This window comes from Vigna umbellata, chromosome 1 (genome assembly GCF_029865625.1).
Source record: "Vigna umbellata cultivar VRB3 chromosome 1, Vumbellata_1.0, whole genome shotgun sequence".
In the NCBI taxonomy this organism is placed as follows: domain Eukaryota; kingdom Viridiplantae; phylum Streptophyta; class Magnoliopsida; order Fabales; family Fabaceae; genus Vigna; species Vigna umbellata.
Genome location: NC_142165.1, coordinates 18,255,239 through 18,274,638, shown reverse-complemented (window position 1 = coordinate 18,274,638; position 19,400 = coordinate 18,255,239). Strand labels below are relative to the sequence as shown.

The following is a 19,400-nucleotide window of genomic DNA, read 5'->3' as shown; positions in this document are numbered from 1 at the left end:
GTCCTTAAATATTCTTTTGACTCTCAAAAAACATAATGAAGCTAACGTAACTACTATAAAGCAAATATATAACGCGAGGTTCACTAACAAACGATCTCTGTCCTCAAATGCAAAGTGTCAACGTGCTCAAAATATGATGGGTCACATTTTGTAGACCTCTCATATCGTGCAACTTTAGTCTTTTGTGCACCTTTTGTTTTCACTTTATGTGAAGGAGTAACCATATATGTAATTTCTTAGCAAACAATTTCAACTAGCTTCTGCTTGATGTTGACTTTTTCACCAATGTCAACATTCTTGAATCGTTCCTGTACCAGTTTAATTTCATGATCAATGCTAAACTCTGAAAGCGATTCAGTAGACACAATACTTGAAATGCTTAAATGGGTCTACATAACATGTATTTCACACAGAGGAATTATTCCAGGCTCATATCGTGCTAATACATAAACACATGGTAGGTCATAAGTTTTATCAGAATGCATCCATAACAAGCATTGTCCAAACCTATTTGATTCATTCACTCAACGATATCAGTAATAAGTCCTAGAGTGTGTCGTGAAACACGTCCAACAAGTCCTCTATATCTCAATCCTTTATAAGCATCACTCATTAGGTTAAGACTTTTTTCAAAGGGTCTTGATCATATTATGTTGTAAGACAATGAGGTTTTGCATAGCATCCCAACACGAGCATAGGTCTCCCATACTAGACTCTAATAATCTCTTGGGTTCCAGTACGCAGACTCAATCGTGTCACAAAACACATTAATAATATCACAACAAATATGAAATACATAATTAAAAAAATTAACAAAAACAATTACTTATTTGTTGTAGTGTTGCCTAGATGCATCACTCTGTTTGTCCACGCCTTAACGAAGTATGCCTTGTACAAAACGATCCAAGTACGATTCAAATAATCAAAAAATAAAAGCCATGCAGCAGAGACATACTCAAAACGATGAACATAAGCACTAAACATCAACTGATCGTCACAGTCTATCACATTTTGCCACACTTCTATCAAGACATCCCATGCATCAACATTATCCACTAACATCTTGCATTTCGTTTTGACATTTTTCATAATGTGGAATGTGCAAAGCATGTGATACGTCTCAGGAAATATATTGACAATGACATTCATCAAAGCAAGATCTTTGTCTCTAACAACAACACGTGGATCGTCCTCTATTGTCAATACTAATTCTTTGAACCTTTCCAATGCCTATGTGAAATTATTTCGGTGTTTACTTGAACGCAATGCAAAGACGGCTGTGAATGTCAAACTAGTTTATGTGACTCCAATAATATCAAGCAATGAAAGACGATACTTGTTCATCTTGTACGTGGTATCCGTTAAGAAGACAATATTAAATGAATTCAGCAAGTGCATTGAATCGAGATGTGTCCGAAACAGACATCACTTACCACGTCAGAACCGTCCAAAGATATACTCCATTGGATGTATTTATTATCTCTATTTAACAACATCATCAACTGCTGCATTTCAGTTCTCGACTTTCTCTGATCGTTTGTTATACGTTATATTTTTGTTTTATAGTGGTCATGTTAGCTTCATTATGTCCTTTGAGAATCAAAAGAATATTTGAGGGTTTTACTTGACTCTTAGTCATGTCAACAAGAATTAATTGTTCAGCAGCATTTAGCCTCCCGCGAAAGGATGACCAATCAAAGTCTCTTCTAATTCATGGTTGTGATAGTCGCACATAACCTTTAACACTTAACCCTGTTCTTTAGGTTTACCCCTCAACCTAAACAGACACTCACATTTTCTTGTGTCAGATACACTAGGATGAACATCTGGCTTATACTTCTTATACTTCTCACTACTCTCACATCCTAACAAAATGAATGTCTTTCTTTCAGCTTTCCTAGTTGTTGTGTTAGATCTTATAATCATGACAACAAATTCAAGGTCAAATATAATGTTTCAAACTCATTCAACTAAATTGGCACGTGATGGGAAGATTTGATCAGTAGAAAACTTATTTGTGTAATCACCCTTACCCACTTCATTTAGGAAAAAATAAAATTTCAACACAACCATAATTTATTTGAGAATCGAGAAATGGATAGTTATTCATCTTATAAAATTAAATACAACCTACAGTAAACATTACAATATTAGAATTTAACTATCAAAAACAACATAATATTTTCAATTTATATAATAAATAAAAAAACATATATTATACACATTACGATATAAATTATCAATTAAATAAAAAAACAACAAAAAATAATATCAATAATATTATAATTACAAAAATTTAACATATTATCAATTAAATTAAACTCTAAAAATATTATTACATATTACAAATAAAGTAATAAATAACAAATAAGATATAAGAAAATATTTTAAAATTTAAATAAAAATTACTAAATATAAACATCTTATAAATTAAATCAAAAGAAAAAATTAACACTTAAAAAGTTATACAATAAATACAAAATAACAAAATATATTCTAAATTAAATACTAAATAAAAAACAAAAAACGTATTCAAAATTAAATAAAACTTCAAATTATTAACACGTACAAAACATAAAAAACTTAATAACAAATAAAAAAATTTAATAACAAAAATTTAACTACTACATAAAAAATAACACCTAAATAATTAACTAATCTATCATAAATAACATCAAATATTTTAAATTAAATAAAAAATAATAAAATTAACACATAAAAAATGTATATAATAAATATAAAATAACATAAAATATTATAAACTAAATACTAAAAAAAATATTCAAAATCAAATTAAACTTCATTAACACGTATAAAAAAATAATAACTTCATAACAAACATAAGATATTTAATAACAACAACAAATTAATTACTATATAAAAAATATCTACAAAATTAACTAATACATCATAAATAATAAAAAATTTAAAAAACAAAATAATTCAAAAAACAATATGATTAACACATACGAACGGCACTACATAACCGGCGTCTGAATGCCGGTACATCCTTAACCGAAGTTCCAACAGGTAAGGGTGCTTACATTATATCTACTAACCTCGTTGATGCCTTTTGAATCTGCAAATCTGTTTCAACACTTTTCTCCTTCAAGAACCACACCACACAGCACGACCACCACAATCGATTACAATCACCACCGTTGTATCACCACTTTCAGAATACAACCTCTCAAAAAAAAACTCAATGAAAGAACTAAAAAATGAAATAGTAGAGAAATGGAATGGAAGTGCATGCAAGGGGTTTATAGAACAGGGTTAAAAATTGTTGGTGGTTGGATCATCATTAAACTTTTTCATACTTTAACAAATAAAGGACAAAAATGTCTATTAGAAGATGCAGATTGAGATGGGTGAAGTACAGGAATCAACGCTCTCATATTCATCCTACAATTTATGCCATTCCTGATCCTCCTACTTATTTGAAATAACCTAATAATAAAGTGTGTTACTGACATTTCACTTCTGTTATAAATGCTTTTTTTGTTTTCGAAACACAGGAGGCTAGAGTTAAGCAACCAATTCAATAACCCGAACCAAGATACTACTCCAACGACGAAGTCCAATTCAATTACCCAAAACAAAAGAAGACACCACTCCTACAGTTCAGTTTTCTTCCAAACTCGCAAGAGGGAAATTCACATATCTTGTCTGAAACCTCGATTTTGGTCCCTAAAATTGGCATCAATCCAGTCCTGGACATTACTGAAGGCAAATTCAATCCCAAAACAACTGATCAATTTTATTTCCTAATAAGTCAGTGAGTAAATCGACTCACAGTTACCAGATGTTGCTGAAAATACGAATATAACAAATTAAGGGATGGTTGAGACGCAAAGGAATGAATTTGATGTCTGCTGAAAAAGGCGGTGACAGGCAAAAGCAGGAATGCGATAGAAAAAAAGAAAGTATATTGCAATGTCAACGATGCAAAGAAGGCAACATAGTCTGAAATTTATAAAGGCTGCGAGAATATGAACGAAGACAAAGCTTATTATGAAAGAGGGAAAGCGACGATGGAATCCAATAGTTGAGATTAGTGGTGGTTCTCGGCTTTCACCTGCAAGAGGACAAAAGATATCAAATCATGTTCAATTAACAGTGGTAGTGTGTGAATAATTAGTGAATTGAATAGGAATAGGAAGAATACGAGGAAACCCTAAGAAGAAGAAGAAGATAATAGTACGTGAGCATGAGAATCAGCATTGAGGCGATCGTAGACTTGTTCGCCGACGAGATAGAAGCCAAATGCGACGAGGGCGATGCCAAGGCCAGGGGTGGCGTGCCGGAACTGATTGGTGAGCATGGGATGCTTCCTCCACGCATCCCTTCTTCTGAAGAACTCTGCCGTGTGTTTTCCCGATCCCATTTCCTCTTCGATTTCGATTCTCCCGCACTCTCTCTCTCTCTCCATTTTCTTTCATTTCTTTGCATCTTATTGGACTCTGCTCAACCCAGGCCCGGACCCCTTATTCTTCTTTGGAGGATTTCTTCCTTCACTTTTTCCTGCACCTCCATTTTTTCTGCCTAGACCTCCCTAAATTCAAATATCCTTCTTAAATTCAAACTCAAACTCTACTTCCTTTTCAACATTCAAAGAAACTTACAGGTTAATAGTAAAATTAAGCAACATTTTTTCTCTCTTTCTTTCTTTAAATATTGCATCATTTTCTCATATAAACATTTAACTTCTTTTTGAAATGTTTTCTCATAGGATCTTATTTTTTTCACATTTATATTTGATTTGGTCATTTATACTTTGTTTTATCAGGGAGTTGAAATGTTGAATTATTGTTAAGAATATTATGCTACGCATATATGTCATTAATAAGCTTCTTAATATTACTTTTAATAATAGGCAGACTCTTATGAGTTGATTCTACTGGAGCTCCACGATCTTGCATAGGTTCTCGAGTTCTCAAGTTTGACAACTTGTGTGGTATCATTGAGTTGTTGATACCTTCATTGAATTTTTAGATGTTCTTTTTTATTTTTGCAGGCTGTTGATCCGAGCTCTGAGCTTGTTTGCATTCATGATTCTGCAAGACCTTTGGTGTTATCAAGCGATGTGAGAAAGTTTTGGATCGAATACATTTTTCTTGAAGTTAGATATTTAGAGTTATCAAAATGGGTAACCCGACTTGATCTCACCCGACCCATCACAGGAGGTTGCTTAGTGAACCAATCCAATCCGACTCACTTATTAGTAAACTGAAAAAGTTCAAACTCGGTCCAACCCACCACGGATTGGTGGATTAAACGGGTTGACCCACTGTCTCATTTAATTATAAGTTATTTTTAAAATAAAAAAATTATATTTTTTTGAATTCAAATCTAAATAAACCTCACACTAAAATGATGTTAAACTTCAAAGATAATTCAAAATAAATAAAAAATTATCATACAATTCAATCGTAATCCAAAAACATGTACAAAAGGCGAACAAATGAGTTTTTAATATTGATAATTTTTGTATCACTTGTCCATTTATAATATTAGAGTCTTGAATAGATAAATCTATAATATTTTTCTGTCTTGAAACATCTACTTTATCACCATCTACGATATAATAAAACAAATGCTAATTAATAATGTTGAAACACAAAATAATAAATAATTAAATTAAATTAAGTACCAACCCGGCTCACCACAGGTTCAACCGGTGAGTCGGGTTGAAAACTTGCCCGCATAAAAAAATTACATTTTTTTCAAATCCAACCCAGCTCAAACCCGTAGTGAGTCGGATTGGCTCGCGGGTTACGATCTATTTTGACAACACTAATATTCATTAAGGAAATTTAACAATATTACATTAGTTGGGTGTGTGAGATAAAAAGAATTCATGTCCTCAAGTTGTTATTTAGTCAGAAAAATTTCAATTTTATGTTAATGATAGTGTCAGGATGCACAGACACTTTAAAATAGTATGCTATGTTGATCAACTTCAAACTTGTATCCATATTGGGACATCTAACAGACACTTCAAATAGTCCTAGCCAGGTTGCATTTTATAATTTATTTTAATTTTTAAACTTATAAGTGAATACTACAAATTGGAATTATTATATAATTTGGTGGATTGTAACACATTTTTTTTTTAATTTTGTATTGATTTAAGACATTGTATTCTTGTCATATTTGGCCCAATGTCTTGTGACATTTGTTATATTGCTGTGTTTGAATTGTATCATATCCGCATCCTGTGCTGTATCTTCATCTCCCCGTAGTTTCAATAATTTCTTTGACCACAATTTAGAATGCTATTTTTTAGGATGATATCTTCACATTCCATGATAAATAAAAAATCGTTCAATAGCTAATTATATTGTGATCATATATTTTTTAAATTAACTTATTAATATATGTTAATATTTTTAAAATAAAATTTTCAAGTAGATGCTAATTTACAGGGTGTAAAAATTCTCTTTTCTTTTTTCCCTTTTTTACTTTTCAGATTGCTAATTTGAAAGTTCGCTATTCGAATGTAATGTTGCGGATTAGAACACAAAATAAGTATAGGAAAAAATTATTAAAATTCAGAAAACAATAAATTGGATCCAATACAGCACGAGAACTACTTATCAACTTTGGTTAAATGATTTAAATATGATGGAGCAAATGTTTCTTTAAATGGCAGCGGTTTGGTTTATGCACAAAACATCAAACAAAGGGAAAAGTCCTTGAGACTTGTAAAAATGACTTCATAGAGTGAATATTTAAATAAGACTTTGAAATCGTATGTATGCATTGCATTCATGATAAATATTTTTATCTACTTTACCTTTTGTTTTCGCTTTCCATTAAAAAAAATAAACTGAATGACAGTTTGCAAAATTGAGAACTAACTAGAAATTTTAAATTTTCAAGAGAATTAAAAAATCCACATGTTGTGAAGACTAATTTAAGAGTTTATTAAACTCAAGCTGGACAAATTGTAGAACAAAAAGGAGAAAGAATCTAGGATCGATATCAACAAAAAATTCACATCAGCATTGTTAGAACTACAACAGGATAATTTACATTCATTGCCTTGAGCATATAAAATATGCCTTCAGCTCCACTACGGGCTAAGCTATATCATTTTACTTTTGATAAAGGATACCTATCAAAATCATATCCACTCAAAGTTCGTTTCTTTGGGAAGAACCAAAGCAATGAGACAATCTGAGGGATCAGGTGCAATAGAAAGCAAAGAGCAAGTTTCAAGTGAGTGGGGGAGAATGAATAGCAGCCTTGCCCATATGGATTTTGAAGCTGGGATTTTAATAACCCCAGCACAGTCCCTCTGCTTTAAGTATGATATGAAATCCTGAAACTGGTTTTGACAAAGGGTCATCAAGAGGAATGGGAATGTTACAGGACAAAGCACAAATTCCAATTCTCACTATAGTAAATTCACGTGACCAAATTTACGTAAAATATAAACATCAGAATAATTATGATGTTAAGAGGATTTAAGAAATAGAGCACCATAAGAGGTTATTTAATAACAAATTAAGAAAATATTAAGTACATCTCTGCAAGTGGTTAAAAGTGAATTACGAAAACATTTATCAAAGGATTGTGAATAGAACTAGAAATTATGAGATAATTTAGTTGCCATAAATCCCAGTAACAACATAGACAGGTAAACTAAACCCGCCATAAGATTAAGTGAACGGTTCTGAAAGGGACAGCAACTTGAAATCAGATATAAATGAGGAAAAGAAAACATACCCTTTTGAGATCACTAGTGGAAGATGGGATCAGACGGCACACTTCCCTCTGCACCAGAAATCAATACCACAAAGTCAGATTCTGGGAATGATACAGTGATGCACACAACCTCTACAATAACAAAGCCTTATCCACTACGTAAGGTCGGTCACATGGATTACACAACATCATTCAGCCTGGTTATGCATGACCGACAACCTCAATCAAATACTTTAAATAATATTGGATGCTTGTACACATATTATACAACTGTCTCGGTATCAGAACTATGTCTCGTCTACAAATCTCTAAAGTAGCGAATGAATCAATACCGTAACGTGAATATAACATTTTTGTTCAAATTTGGCTAGGATTAGGCCTTTTCAATCAACTTTTTAAGAGGTAAAAATCCAGCAATAATATGACGGTAACAAATCAATATGATATCAACCTTACTAAGAAAAATACAGAGAAAAAAATATCAGCAATACATAATTATAGTTATATAAATATGATACATAATTATATAAGAATAGTATATAATTATAATTATTATATCATGTAATATTTGCATCTCGACTTTTAAAAAAATTAACATATTTATCATTGCACATATTGTGCCTAAACTTGTTTCACTGCCCATATGACAGCAAGACAGCACTCGTACATCTCAAGGCCAGAGAAGAACAAGTAAAACGAAAGACAGTCATTTGGGTGCTGTTACAGATTCACTGCTACATCGATCCATGGTATAAATCCCTTAAAGTCTTAAATGAAAGTTGAACTGATAAAATATACCTCTCAACCTTCACTTACACGCTTATTTGTGGGGTGTTTTTCATGCAAGCCGGTGGTTTTCTGACAAGTAGTGCCGAAGGAAGATGTCAATCCTGCATAAGAGGAAAGGACGACAACACAAGAGACTAACTTCTAGACTACTCTTCCCCTGAAGTTGAGGACTAGTGTGAACAGACTCCATAGACACGCTTGTTTTGGGTGGTAACTGTTGATATCCCACATCAACTATATACATAGCTTAAGTAGAACTTGTAAAGGCTTGGGCAGTTCCTATCGCATGGGCTAGAATTAGGTCCAGCAAAAGTCCAAAATGGTAACACACCACACGTCCTCACTGCTGAATCGCATTGAACAGGACTAGGACACTGAGTTCAGCAATAAGCATTCACTATTTTGGCCGCTAATCTGATCTATCACTATCATTGATCCAACACTGGACCATACAAACCTCACCAAAATCTACCAGGCCGGCAGCTTTGTCAGTGCAATATAAAAAGAAAATCAATCCTACCTAGATCCATAACTTTCATAGTCGAATATCTTTAACCCCAAAACTTTAACGTTCTATGCGCACAATCATGGGAGAGGTCAGTGATGAGATCCCTATGGATATGGTGGAAGTAGCGCTAAAAGGTTTGACCAGTCCCCATTTCGAGAATTAACTATTTGGATTGAGTTAGGTTTATACTTAGAAGTACAACATCCCCAAAATTCGGAGATTTGATACCAACTTCAAAAAGGTTGCTGAATTTTATTTCTAATTCAGTAATTTACAAATACAGTCCAATCAAATTGGTCATGGTTATGGAAAAAAAAATAATTATGATAATTATACCATGCAACAGGTCCTTATAAATCAAATTTGTAGACAAGAGGAAGCCAGACACGTAACAAAGAAAATAAGATTAACAAGCAAATTAGAAATTACAAGGGAAGCTAGATGGAAACCAAAGCATGCTGACAATGTTTGTGCATGCTATAGTACCTTGAGCAATGTAAGCCCAAGAATATAATCAAAGAATCCATCTAATTTAACAGCCTAAGAAAAAACATCAATTAACAAATTACACACATTCTTGACAAAATGACCATGAGAAGGTTGGAGGGGGAGGGGGAGAGAAGCAGCCAAAGGATGCGGGAAAACTTACTCTATGAGATGGTGTAGCAGCAAATGTTGATTTTACATGTCTAAGATCCGTGCGTTTTGTCATGTCTAATTTTGTGGGCCACCTACACCAGAGAAAAGCAATATGAATGGACTTCAATTAGAAAAAACAATATTGACAAATAACCAAGCAACAATTAGTGTCTTACTCAGCAGGCTCGGGTATGGCATTTGAGTATCGGCAAATAGCTGAATCTGCCTTGCACGCATAAATTGTACAGTAATTGACCCCACTTTTACATAGATTCCCCTGCCATTGATACTGCAAAGACTGTACAGAACATTCTAAATTGACTGGTTCTTGGACAGGCAGTGGCGGAGGAGGAGGGGGAGGAGGAGAACTAGGCAGTGGAGGAACCAAGGGAGGCTGAACCTGGGGTAAAGGTGGTGGAGAAGGAGGAAGTGGAGGTGGCATTTCAGGCTGCGGAGGTGGTAAGGATGATAAAGGTGGTGGTGCAATTGATGGAGGCACCTGCTGGTTATAGGGATGCATTGGAGTTCCTTGTATCTGAGCAAGTGGAGTCACTGAAGCAGGAATAAAAGGACTTACAACAGCATTACCATGAAAATTATTTGGCATTACTCCTGTGTTGAATTGGTTGACAGGAAAATGATTATTAATTCCCCGATGATCCCATGGACCATTTGGAGGAGCATAAACAGGGTGAGAAAAAGTAGATGACTGAATTTGCTGCAGTGGTGGGATGGAAGGTCCATGTGCTCCAGAGTGTGAATGTGGAACATTACCTGAGGTAGAAGATTGAACTCAATGTCAGAAACAGGCACAATTGTTCATCAGAAAGCAACATATGCACCTAAGTTATTTGATTTGTAATTCCATAACCAAGAAAAAACTGTCCTGAGACAAATAGAATTCATAGAACACTACCTCCTTGATGAGGATCCTGAGACAAATTATCATAACCGTCAGGTTTCCTTGCCCCAACCTCTGACATCTCCCTAGAACCAGGAAAGTGCCAGTTTGAATGAGGCAGAGGTGCACTCTGTATTCCACTGGTATGATTTTCAGAATTTATTCTGGGGGATACAAGCTCCATAGAATTGTTCTCTGGTTTAACTGAAAACGGTGCAGTGTTCTGATGTTCAGGTTTGCTGTATAGAGCAGAGAGAACAAGAACTGTGTAAGTTAGAAAACACTAATGAATTATTCTGAGGACTTACTGAGAGACAATATAGTGCTGTTGGACTTCGCAATATTTTTTGGAGGTATTTCACCATGATATGTCTATAAAAAATAAGTTAGTCTTTTTGATCATAAAATTAGAGGGGTATGGGATGATTTGGTGAGAGGAGTACACCACCCAAAACCAGTACACTTCGATTGCAATGGCCTAATTTTGATAACATTGTCACACTCCATCTATGTCTCAGCTTGTGTTCTTCCAAAAACTAGTGCATTTTGAGATTTACTTTCAGATTCTATGTTGAGACTGATATGTCCCAGTGTCCCAAACAGTGGTGCTACACTAGAGACAAACACGGGGAAAAGCTTGGACTGCATCTAACAACACCAGTTTTCATAATTTTGGTATCACTGTGTCTCATGCCCCAACCTATGAGGAAATGAAATTTCACCAGACACGCTAACACTTGCCTCAACAATTATTAGCTTGAACCCAGCATCCTGCGTGCCATCCCATCTAGTTCTCCCATGCACCCATTTGAGATTGTCCATAATAATGTTTTTGGAATGCATATATTAAGTAATTTACCGTTGAATAGTTAGCTGTGGTCTTAAAAAAAATCATTCAATAAGCTTATACTGTCAGGCAAAGGCCCAAGATTAGGTTTTATATCTTTAAAACACCATTTCCCGGATTAGTCCTTTTGGCTTGAAGCTTTAACATGCACACTATTTAGAAAAGCTTGAGACAATGAGGATCAAACCCCTAAACACTTGATAACAAAGGTTGTGTTATCATGCCAAGAGCCACATTTCATCCCCCTGTTAGGATATAGGATGATAGAATAGGTGGGTTTAGGAGTTAAGGGTGTGGGGGTGTCGGTTGTTAAAGGGGTAGCGGGTCAGAGCTGATATAAATAGAGCTCTTGTAACTCTGCAGAGGATTATCGAGTATTATTTTGTAAAGTCAGGTTTAGCCTGTAGAGAGAGGTTATGCTCTCAACCAGGGAGGTTATGCTCTCAACCAGGGAGGTTATGCTCCAAACCCCATTCACTGTAAAGTGACAATTCTATTACTGTGAATAAGAGAATCCATTCTTTCATCTCTATTATCTGTTGTCAGTGGGTGTTATTGTTTGGGTTTCATCTCTATTATCTATTTATATCAACTCTGACCCGCTACCCCTTTAACAATCGACACCCCCACGCTCTTAACTCTTAAACCCACCTATTCTATCATCCTATATCCTAACACCCCCTAAAAGCTTAAGTTGTTTGGTTAGGTCTCAAGATAAACAGTATGGATCATTTGACCAAATTTTATATCAATGGGCAAATTGTCCATGTTCAATATTTTTTACTATTATCATTTGAAAGTTCTTAAAATAGTGAGTTAGTTGTAATGAGAAATAAATAACTATGGAATTTCAAATGTAAAATTCATAAAATACATTTAAGACAGCAAGACAATCTAAACATGCTACTTTGGGGTTTTACATTGTTTTTCTATAGAGGAAAGGGCTTAGTCGTTAGTAACAACATCGTGCCATATTTAGTATATTTTACACTAGAGTCAAATAAGACTAGCTAATAATCAATTTGGTACTTAGAATGTATATATTAAATACAATCTCGTGAACAAGTCAAAATGAAAATCCAATTAAAATAATTAAGAAAAAAGAGAACCAGGTGTTCAAATGCAGATTCTATTGGGTATCTTTTGTTTGGACTTAAGAGAGTATGAGGAAACAATGCAGTTTGGGGCATATGCTTCCACACGGGAAAATCATCAAAATATGTGTGTACATTATAAAAATGCATCTAGTATACCTGAATTCTATCTGAAAGAACAATCCAGGACAACCACGGAGATTCTTTAGAGTAGAAACTGCTCCATCAATATTACTGCATTCGACAAACCAACTGCACCCCATCTGTGTGCTTGCTTGTGTCAACTGCACAATGGATCCAGCGTTTCCAATGGCAAGATTGCAAATGGACATCAACTCATCATCTGAAAGGAACATAGAGCTACTACAATGTGGAATAGTTATGCAAAGAGTGCTGGATGGCACCATATCTTCTTCACGCATGGAAGGACAATTATTGCCAGTCCTATAATTATCATGGAGACTTTGGTTTTGATTAATATTATACTTTGAGCGCAATGAAGCAAGTAAGTTGGACAAGTGAGACATCCCTGTTCGACTGCTATCTGCGGGGCTCCCTGGTAGAGTTCGAGCATGTGGAGATCCAGCAGAATTGTTAACTTGAAGGTCAGGATGGGGAGGAGGTGGGGGAGGGGGAGGTACAGGTCTTCCACCATCCATATAAGCATGCCCAATTCCAACATTAACTGTTCCTGGAGCTGGACCAAAATGCTGGTTGTAGTTACTTCTTTCTCTTCGCAGTTGTCTCAGATGCAACATGACAGCTGTAGCTTCTTCAGGCGTTTCAAATTCCATAAGTAATGCAAACTCACAGCTAAGATCAATGAATGCAAGAGGACCCTTGTGGATCATTTTTCTTGTTTCATGCATGACCTCATCCTTGGCCCATTGACTGGGAATATTTCCAATATAAATATGACAACTAGAGCCAACTGCAACACCGTTCATTGCACCCCTAGTTCCAAGTCCTACATCCATGAACTTTACACGGCAAGGGAAACATCCAGGTAAACAGTATCGAGTTTTTATTGCATCAATGATCCTTCTGTACTCGACTAAGGCAAATCCTTTAACTGGGAAGAAAATAAATTTTTCAATAGGACCAAATCTTTCTAGGTGAAACCTAATATGACTTTCGGGCACATCAGGTCCCACATAACCTATCCATAGCAGCCTAGAAGCAGAGACAATATCCATGGCTGCGGGATCCCCATCACAGCACCACACAATTTGACCTTTTGTTGAAGCAGTTGGTGACATAAAATGATGATTAGGAGATGCCAAAGAATTACTAGCAGATCCACTAGAGGATCTCAACGGTGGTGAACTGAAATTCATACTTGAGACTTGATTTTTCTCTACATTCAGAAAGTCATTTCTACCATCAAATGAATTACTCCTAAAATTTACTGGTGTTCTAACTGCAGGTGAAAATACTTGATGGCTTACTGAGTCCCTAGGTGTGGAACATCTAACGTTTGGCATATTTCCTTCTTCCCCCACCCCAATGTTCATGGGCTTTGAGACTCCATTATCATACTGTAAATCCACTTTCAATGCTGGAGCATTGTCAAGAGAAACTGCAGAGCAATGAGCCATCACATATTTATCAGAAACCTTATCAGTAAAACCATCAGTAGAACCAACATAAACTCTCAAATTGCTGCCTTTTCCAGATGATTCACCAATGCTTTCATGTTCCTCAGAGATTCTAGGAACCATGTACTTCTTACTCTTCATGTAAATTGAAGAATCAGATTTATCTTCATCACTATCTGCTTGACAGTCTTCCAAATCTGTTTGTTGAGGAAACATTCCAATAATTCCTTGCAGTACTGACAAAATCTCCAGTGATGCATTTGGGAGCAAGTCAAGTAACTTCTTACACCTACACAACATCCATTTCCGGAGTGGGGGATCCTTGTCAAGAACCTGTATACACAATGCCCGGAAAAGGCTTCTAAGTAAGAACTTAATAGAATTAAAATTCCTAACTAGCGAAAATTAAGCAAAAAGTACAAAGTTTAACATTCTTTAGTTTCATCAGCAATCAATATGCTAATAATTAACAAAATATAAAACCTAAAAAGAATAAAGCTCAATCATGGAACTTAAAATAAAACTCAAACCTGAAAATCATATCAAATCATGTCTTTACGATGAAAAACTATGTATGAAATCATTTTCTTTTGAAGAAAACAAGGAATTAATGAGCAATACAAACAGACCCCACAACATCTTAAATTTCTAACAAATGACGAGAACTTGATACAAATTAGAAACTTTTGATGTGGTTCACATCTGAATGTGGATGCCATAATAGTATTATATAGTATTACATTATACAAATAAAACAAGGAAAGGGGGAGAGACCAGAGAGAACCAACCCCAATAAAAGTAAAATGGTTAAATTAACAATATCATCCTACACCTGACAACATTTATAACTTTAGTCCCTACATATGATTAAACCTTACAACTTTTTACTAACTTGAAAAAGAATGTTCACAATAAGGTCCCCGACATTTGTGATTTATATAACAGTGTCAATTTGGCCCCGGTACATGATATCATCATAATAGAGCAATAATAAAGTAAAGAATAAATGTAAAGACTTATGTATGTAAATTTTAGAACAGCCATATTGCAGGACAAAAATATAAAACACATACTGTGTATAAATGATGATATCCAACACCAGACTAAAATTATATAGCATTACCCGTATAAGCAAGCAGCTCTTGCCAACGGATGAATCAACACCAGAAACATGGTTGTCTTCGGTCACAATTTCCTCACCAACCTCATCATCTCTGATTCCTGACCCAGTAGAATCTGTACATGACTTAGGTCTACTAATTGCGTTATCCAAAAGATGAACTGTTTTATCATCATCAAACATGCTAGTCACCTGGCTCAAAAAATGCTGTCCTTCATTGTTAGTTCCCTCTTTTGTAGCAGACCCTAAGAGATCCAAACAAGCTGCAAGCAAATCTTTTGGACACGAGAAAAAAATCCGAAGTAGACATAATACTCGAAATTTGGACAGTTTACGCAATGGAGATTCATCCTCCTCTAAAACCTTTTGTTTCAACTCAGAAAAGACCTCGAGGTTATCTTGCATATTCAGAAAATTCTTGTCAACCATATGTAAGTCATCCTTTTCTTCACATAAGGCTATAAAAAAGGTGAGCACATTCTGAAAAACTGCTGAGCAAATTCCTCTAATTACAGCTGATGTTGGTGCCACTGATGAAGCAACACAGCAGACATCAGCTAGGCCACAAATACAGGCTCTAGCAGTTTCAAATGCAATACCGTTGGAATCCTCTCCTCTACTAATCAATGCCAAACTAAAGTTGTGCATATTAATGACAACTTTAGCAGCAGCTTCCAAGGCTGTTGGACAGTGACATGCATACCGAGGAATAAGATCGGCCACAATTCTTTGTACACTCATACAACCTGTCACAATACAGAAGCTTCACTTTGGGAAACAGAGAATCAATCTATAACTTCAATATTCTTGGCAAAGAATATAGTTTACTATCAAACTAAGCACTTAATAAGGCAATAAAATCACATGAGATAGAGACATAGCTATTTGAGGTGAAATTGAAACCCAAATCCCTTGTACTTTCAGCAACTACCTTGGCCTAACACAGGGAGACCCCAATTTACAACAAAAAGAAATGCATCACTGCACACACTGAAGTGGCTGAATGATGTTAATATAGCGGAAGTGGGGTGTTAAGAATTTTTTTTCTCCATTTAATGGTTCAATGTATGACATTGACCAATGTAGCAAAGTTACAGTAACATTTTTTTTTTGTTTTCAAAAAATTGAAATCTAAAAGAAAGGCACACACACATGGGTATATCAGGGAATTTTGTGGGTCCAATTTTATTAAAAAGTGATCAAATTCATGTATTATAGAAGCAAACACTCATATTTGATATATGGTAACATCATTATTATTGCCAAAGTATTTGCACTTCAGAAATCCAAAGAGAAGCTAATTTACTATGATAATGACTTCATGTTTAATGTGGCCTTGGCCAGTAACCTGACATGAACATTCAGTGCCGTGACCAAACAGGAATTTTGAAGGGATTATAAAGAAGAAATGGAGAGATAAAGCTGACATTAAGCTGAATTGGTCCTTAGGCTAAAGAGTATTGTAAATCTCAGTCACATTTGTTAGAGAACATTCCATTAAGTGTGAGGACACTTTAAGTCAGCCGGCTGAGCCGGCAGCAGCAGAAGTTCTGCTAGAACAGTACAATGTCAACCAAAAGTACTGCTCTAAAAGTTTAGATTGAGCCTCAAGGAATACACCTCCATAAATAGCAAATACTGACAAAAGGATATTAATGAGAATTGTATACCATCTTCAATTCTACACATAACCATCTCGGATTTTCTCTAACTCGATTAATTCCCTTCATTTCAACATTCTCATTTCTGCTACTCCTACCTTTCTCTCATGTTGTCCCTTTGGGGCCCAAATTTGCCACCTTATACCATAGCAAGACCATAACAGTACAATTAAGCCCTCGAAAATTATTTTACAATTTCAATCTCAAGTTTAATAATAGAATATATTTGGTAATATATTTATATCGTATCTTCCTATTTAATGTAATCCAATCATATCTCTAACACTCTCTCTTCTCTTACAAAAATTGCAATGCATATATTTCCTCTTATTGCAACTTAGGCAAAACCCTTTGGCTTCCAAAGTTAAAGTTTAAAGTTAACTTTTTTGCTTAATTCTTTAATCAAATCTATATCATCTGTGAAAAGCATGCAAATTAGGGATAATATTTTTGTGAGTCTCTAGTAAGTATGTCCAACTTCCAAGACTAGATTAAACAAGAACTTGATACTGAGCCTTAATGTAATCACATTCCAGAGGTCCTTCGTTTCGCCTCTTGGAGTTTTACCACTCAGTTATCAGCAATACATGTCATGGAAACACCTCTCTTCTCCGAAGTATACCAAAGCACGTCTCTTGACACTTAATCGTAATGACTTTTTTCAAGTCAATAAAAACCATATGAAAGATTCTATTATAGACCTTCTATTAGCAAAAAAAATATTGATCCAATGCAATCTTAATCCCTTCTCTTAATAGATGCTCCATCACCTTTCCCCATGATGTCAAAACATGTCTCCAAATCGGTGGTTCATGAAAGAACTAAACACATAATAGAGATCAATTTTCATTTTTTTAGAGAGCAGCTGTTATCCAAGGAACCTAATATTGGATTTATCAGCTCTAATGACCAATTTAAAAACATTATTACTAAGTCATTAAGAGGGTCTAGAATTCAATTTCAGGCTTGGTGCATACAATTTATATACACCAACTCGAGGAGAAGTGTTAAAATTCTTATTATTTAATATTACAAGTTTCATAAAGTTGTTTTATGGGAGTATGTACCAAGCCTAAGGATTAAGTGTTATAAGCATTGTACACTTCTCATCTATACATATAAAATACATCAGCTGAGAACAATAACTCACTGATTTTATCAACTCTAAATTCAAGTGAATAGTATTCAGAACTCTTTCCCCGTATTTCAGAAAGAGGATTCTTGCATGTATGGTTTAGACTTTTTGTTAGTTTTAAGGATCAATTGGCAAACGTTTTGACCAAGTCCTCATCATGTACTAGGATAGCCTACATATGTTACAAAACTGGAGGCATGCACTCTGTAATGCATAACCTTAAGGAAGAGTGTCGATTATCGTCAATCATATGATTGATATTGTTGATCCTTTCTCCATTTTGTAGTTTCCTCATTTAGAAGATTAAGTATCATAGGAAAGTTTGTTGCATCATAGGAAACTATTATAATATCTCTTAAACTTATGGATTTATTTCTTCTTGTTTCATATGTGCCTTGTATCTATATACTAAAATGTGTACCACAAAGCGCATGGCTTAATCAATCAATTCAATAAAAAGTAGTCAATATTTTTCAGAGTAAGAGAATCGGCATTCGTCACCATGCGTGAGGAACATTTCATGTTTCAGAGAACATTCCAAAGGAATTGAAACCACAAGCAGCTCGAAACAAATAAGTAAAATAGTTATTTCATTTCATATACTCGAAACATTGGCCAAACCTAAGTAACGCCAAAACAGGCGAACTTTATGCACAAGATTCCTAATGGATTCTATAGAAACGTTCCTATCCAGCAATATCACATTCCGATCACAATCAAACAATTGACAACAGTTAAACATAGTAAGAACCGCTAGTTAATGAGGTAAGAGCGAGAGGAAAAAAGGTTCACCTCTGGAAGAAGTTATGAGCACGAGATAACTCTGTTCAAGGTCTGCCGTGGAGGAAGGAACATCTTTCTGAAGCAAGCAACGCTGAATCCGCTTGTAACCTTCGTAGACGCTTCGAATTTCATCCTTGTTCCGCCGCTTTGCGAGAATCTCTTCCTGGGACGGCGGAGGTAGGGTTTGCGGAGAGGGAGGGGTCGGTTCGGTTGCAGGAGGCAGCGGTGACGGAGGCAAAGACGGTGGCGGTTCCGGTAAAGGCTCGTAGAGCTTTCGCTTCTTAGGAGGCTGCTCCACCGAGGCCATGGCGAGTGACGGCAGGACTTGACTCACGACGCAGTGCACGAGTCCCCTGTGCTCTCCTCGCTTTTAATTTATTTACTGTATGGAAATTACTTAAGCTCATGTTTTGATCGAACGATCACACAATAATACAGTCGAATGGATTCTGATCTAACATATTAATTTTATATTTTGTTATTTATCTATTTTTGTTTTTAAATTTTGTCATGTAATTATTTTACTTCCACATTTTATTACATAATTTTGTATATTATGTTCTTCTATTAAATATTTGTTAAAACATCAAAAGGACAATGATGACGGTGATT

General features: G+C 35.1%; 2 protein-coding genes across 2 annotated transcripts; both read right to left on the bottom strand.

Annotated features, from left to right (window-relative positions):
- Positions 1 to 3,888: 3,888 nt before the first annotated feature.
- On the bottom strand, positions 3,889 to 4,451 carry LOC124831270 (NADH dehydrogenase [ubiquinone] 1 beta subcomplex subunit 3-B-like). The gene is made up of 2 exons (XM_047305204.2): positions 4,205 to 4,451; positions 3,889 to 4,078 (listed from the first exon to the last, which is right to left on the bottom strand). The coding sequence occupies exons 1-2, from the start codon at positions 4,430 to 4,432 to the stop codon at positions 4,055 to 4,057; spliced, it is 252 nt and encodes an 83-aa protein (XP_047161160.1). The 5' UTR covers positions 4,433 to 4,451; the 3' UTR covers positions 3,889 to 4,054.
- Positions 4,452 to 6,950: 2,499 nt separating this feature from the next.
- LOC124831269 (nucleic acid binding protein) lies at positions 6,951 to 19,190 on the bottom strand. Its single transcript, XM_047305203.2, has 8 exons — positions 18,798 to 19,190; positions 15,213 to 15,955; positions 12,651 to 14,422; positions 10,566 to 10,789; positions 9,826 to 10,423; positions 9,660 to 9,741; positions 7,735 to 7,782; positions 6,951 to 7,333 (listed from the first exon to the last, which is right to left on the bottom strand). The coding sequence occupies exons 1-8, from the start codon at positions 19,093 to 19,095 to the stop codon at positions 7,130 to 7,132; spliced, it is 3,969 nt and encodes a 1,322-aa protein (XP_047161159.1). The 5' UTR covers positions 19,096 to 19,190; the 3' UTR covers positions 6,951 to 7,129.
- Between the last annotated feature and the right edge of the window lie 210 nt (positions 19,191 to 19,400).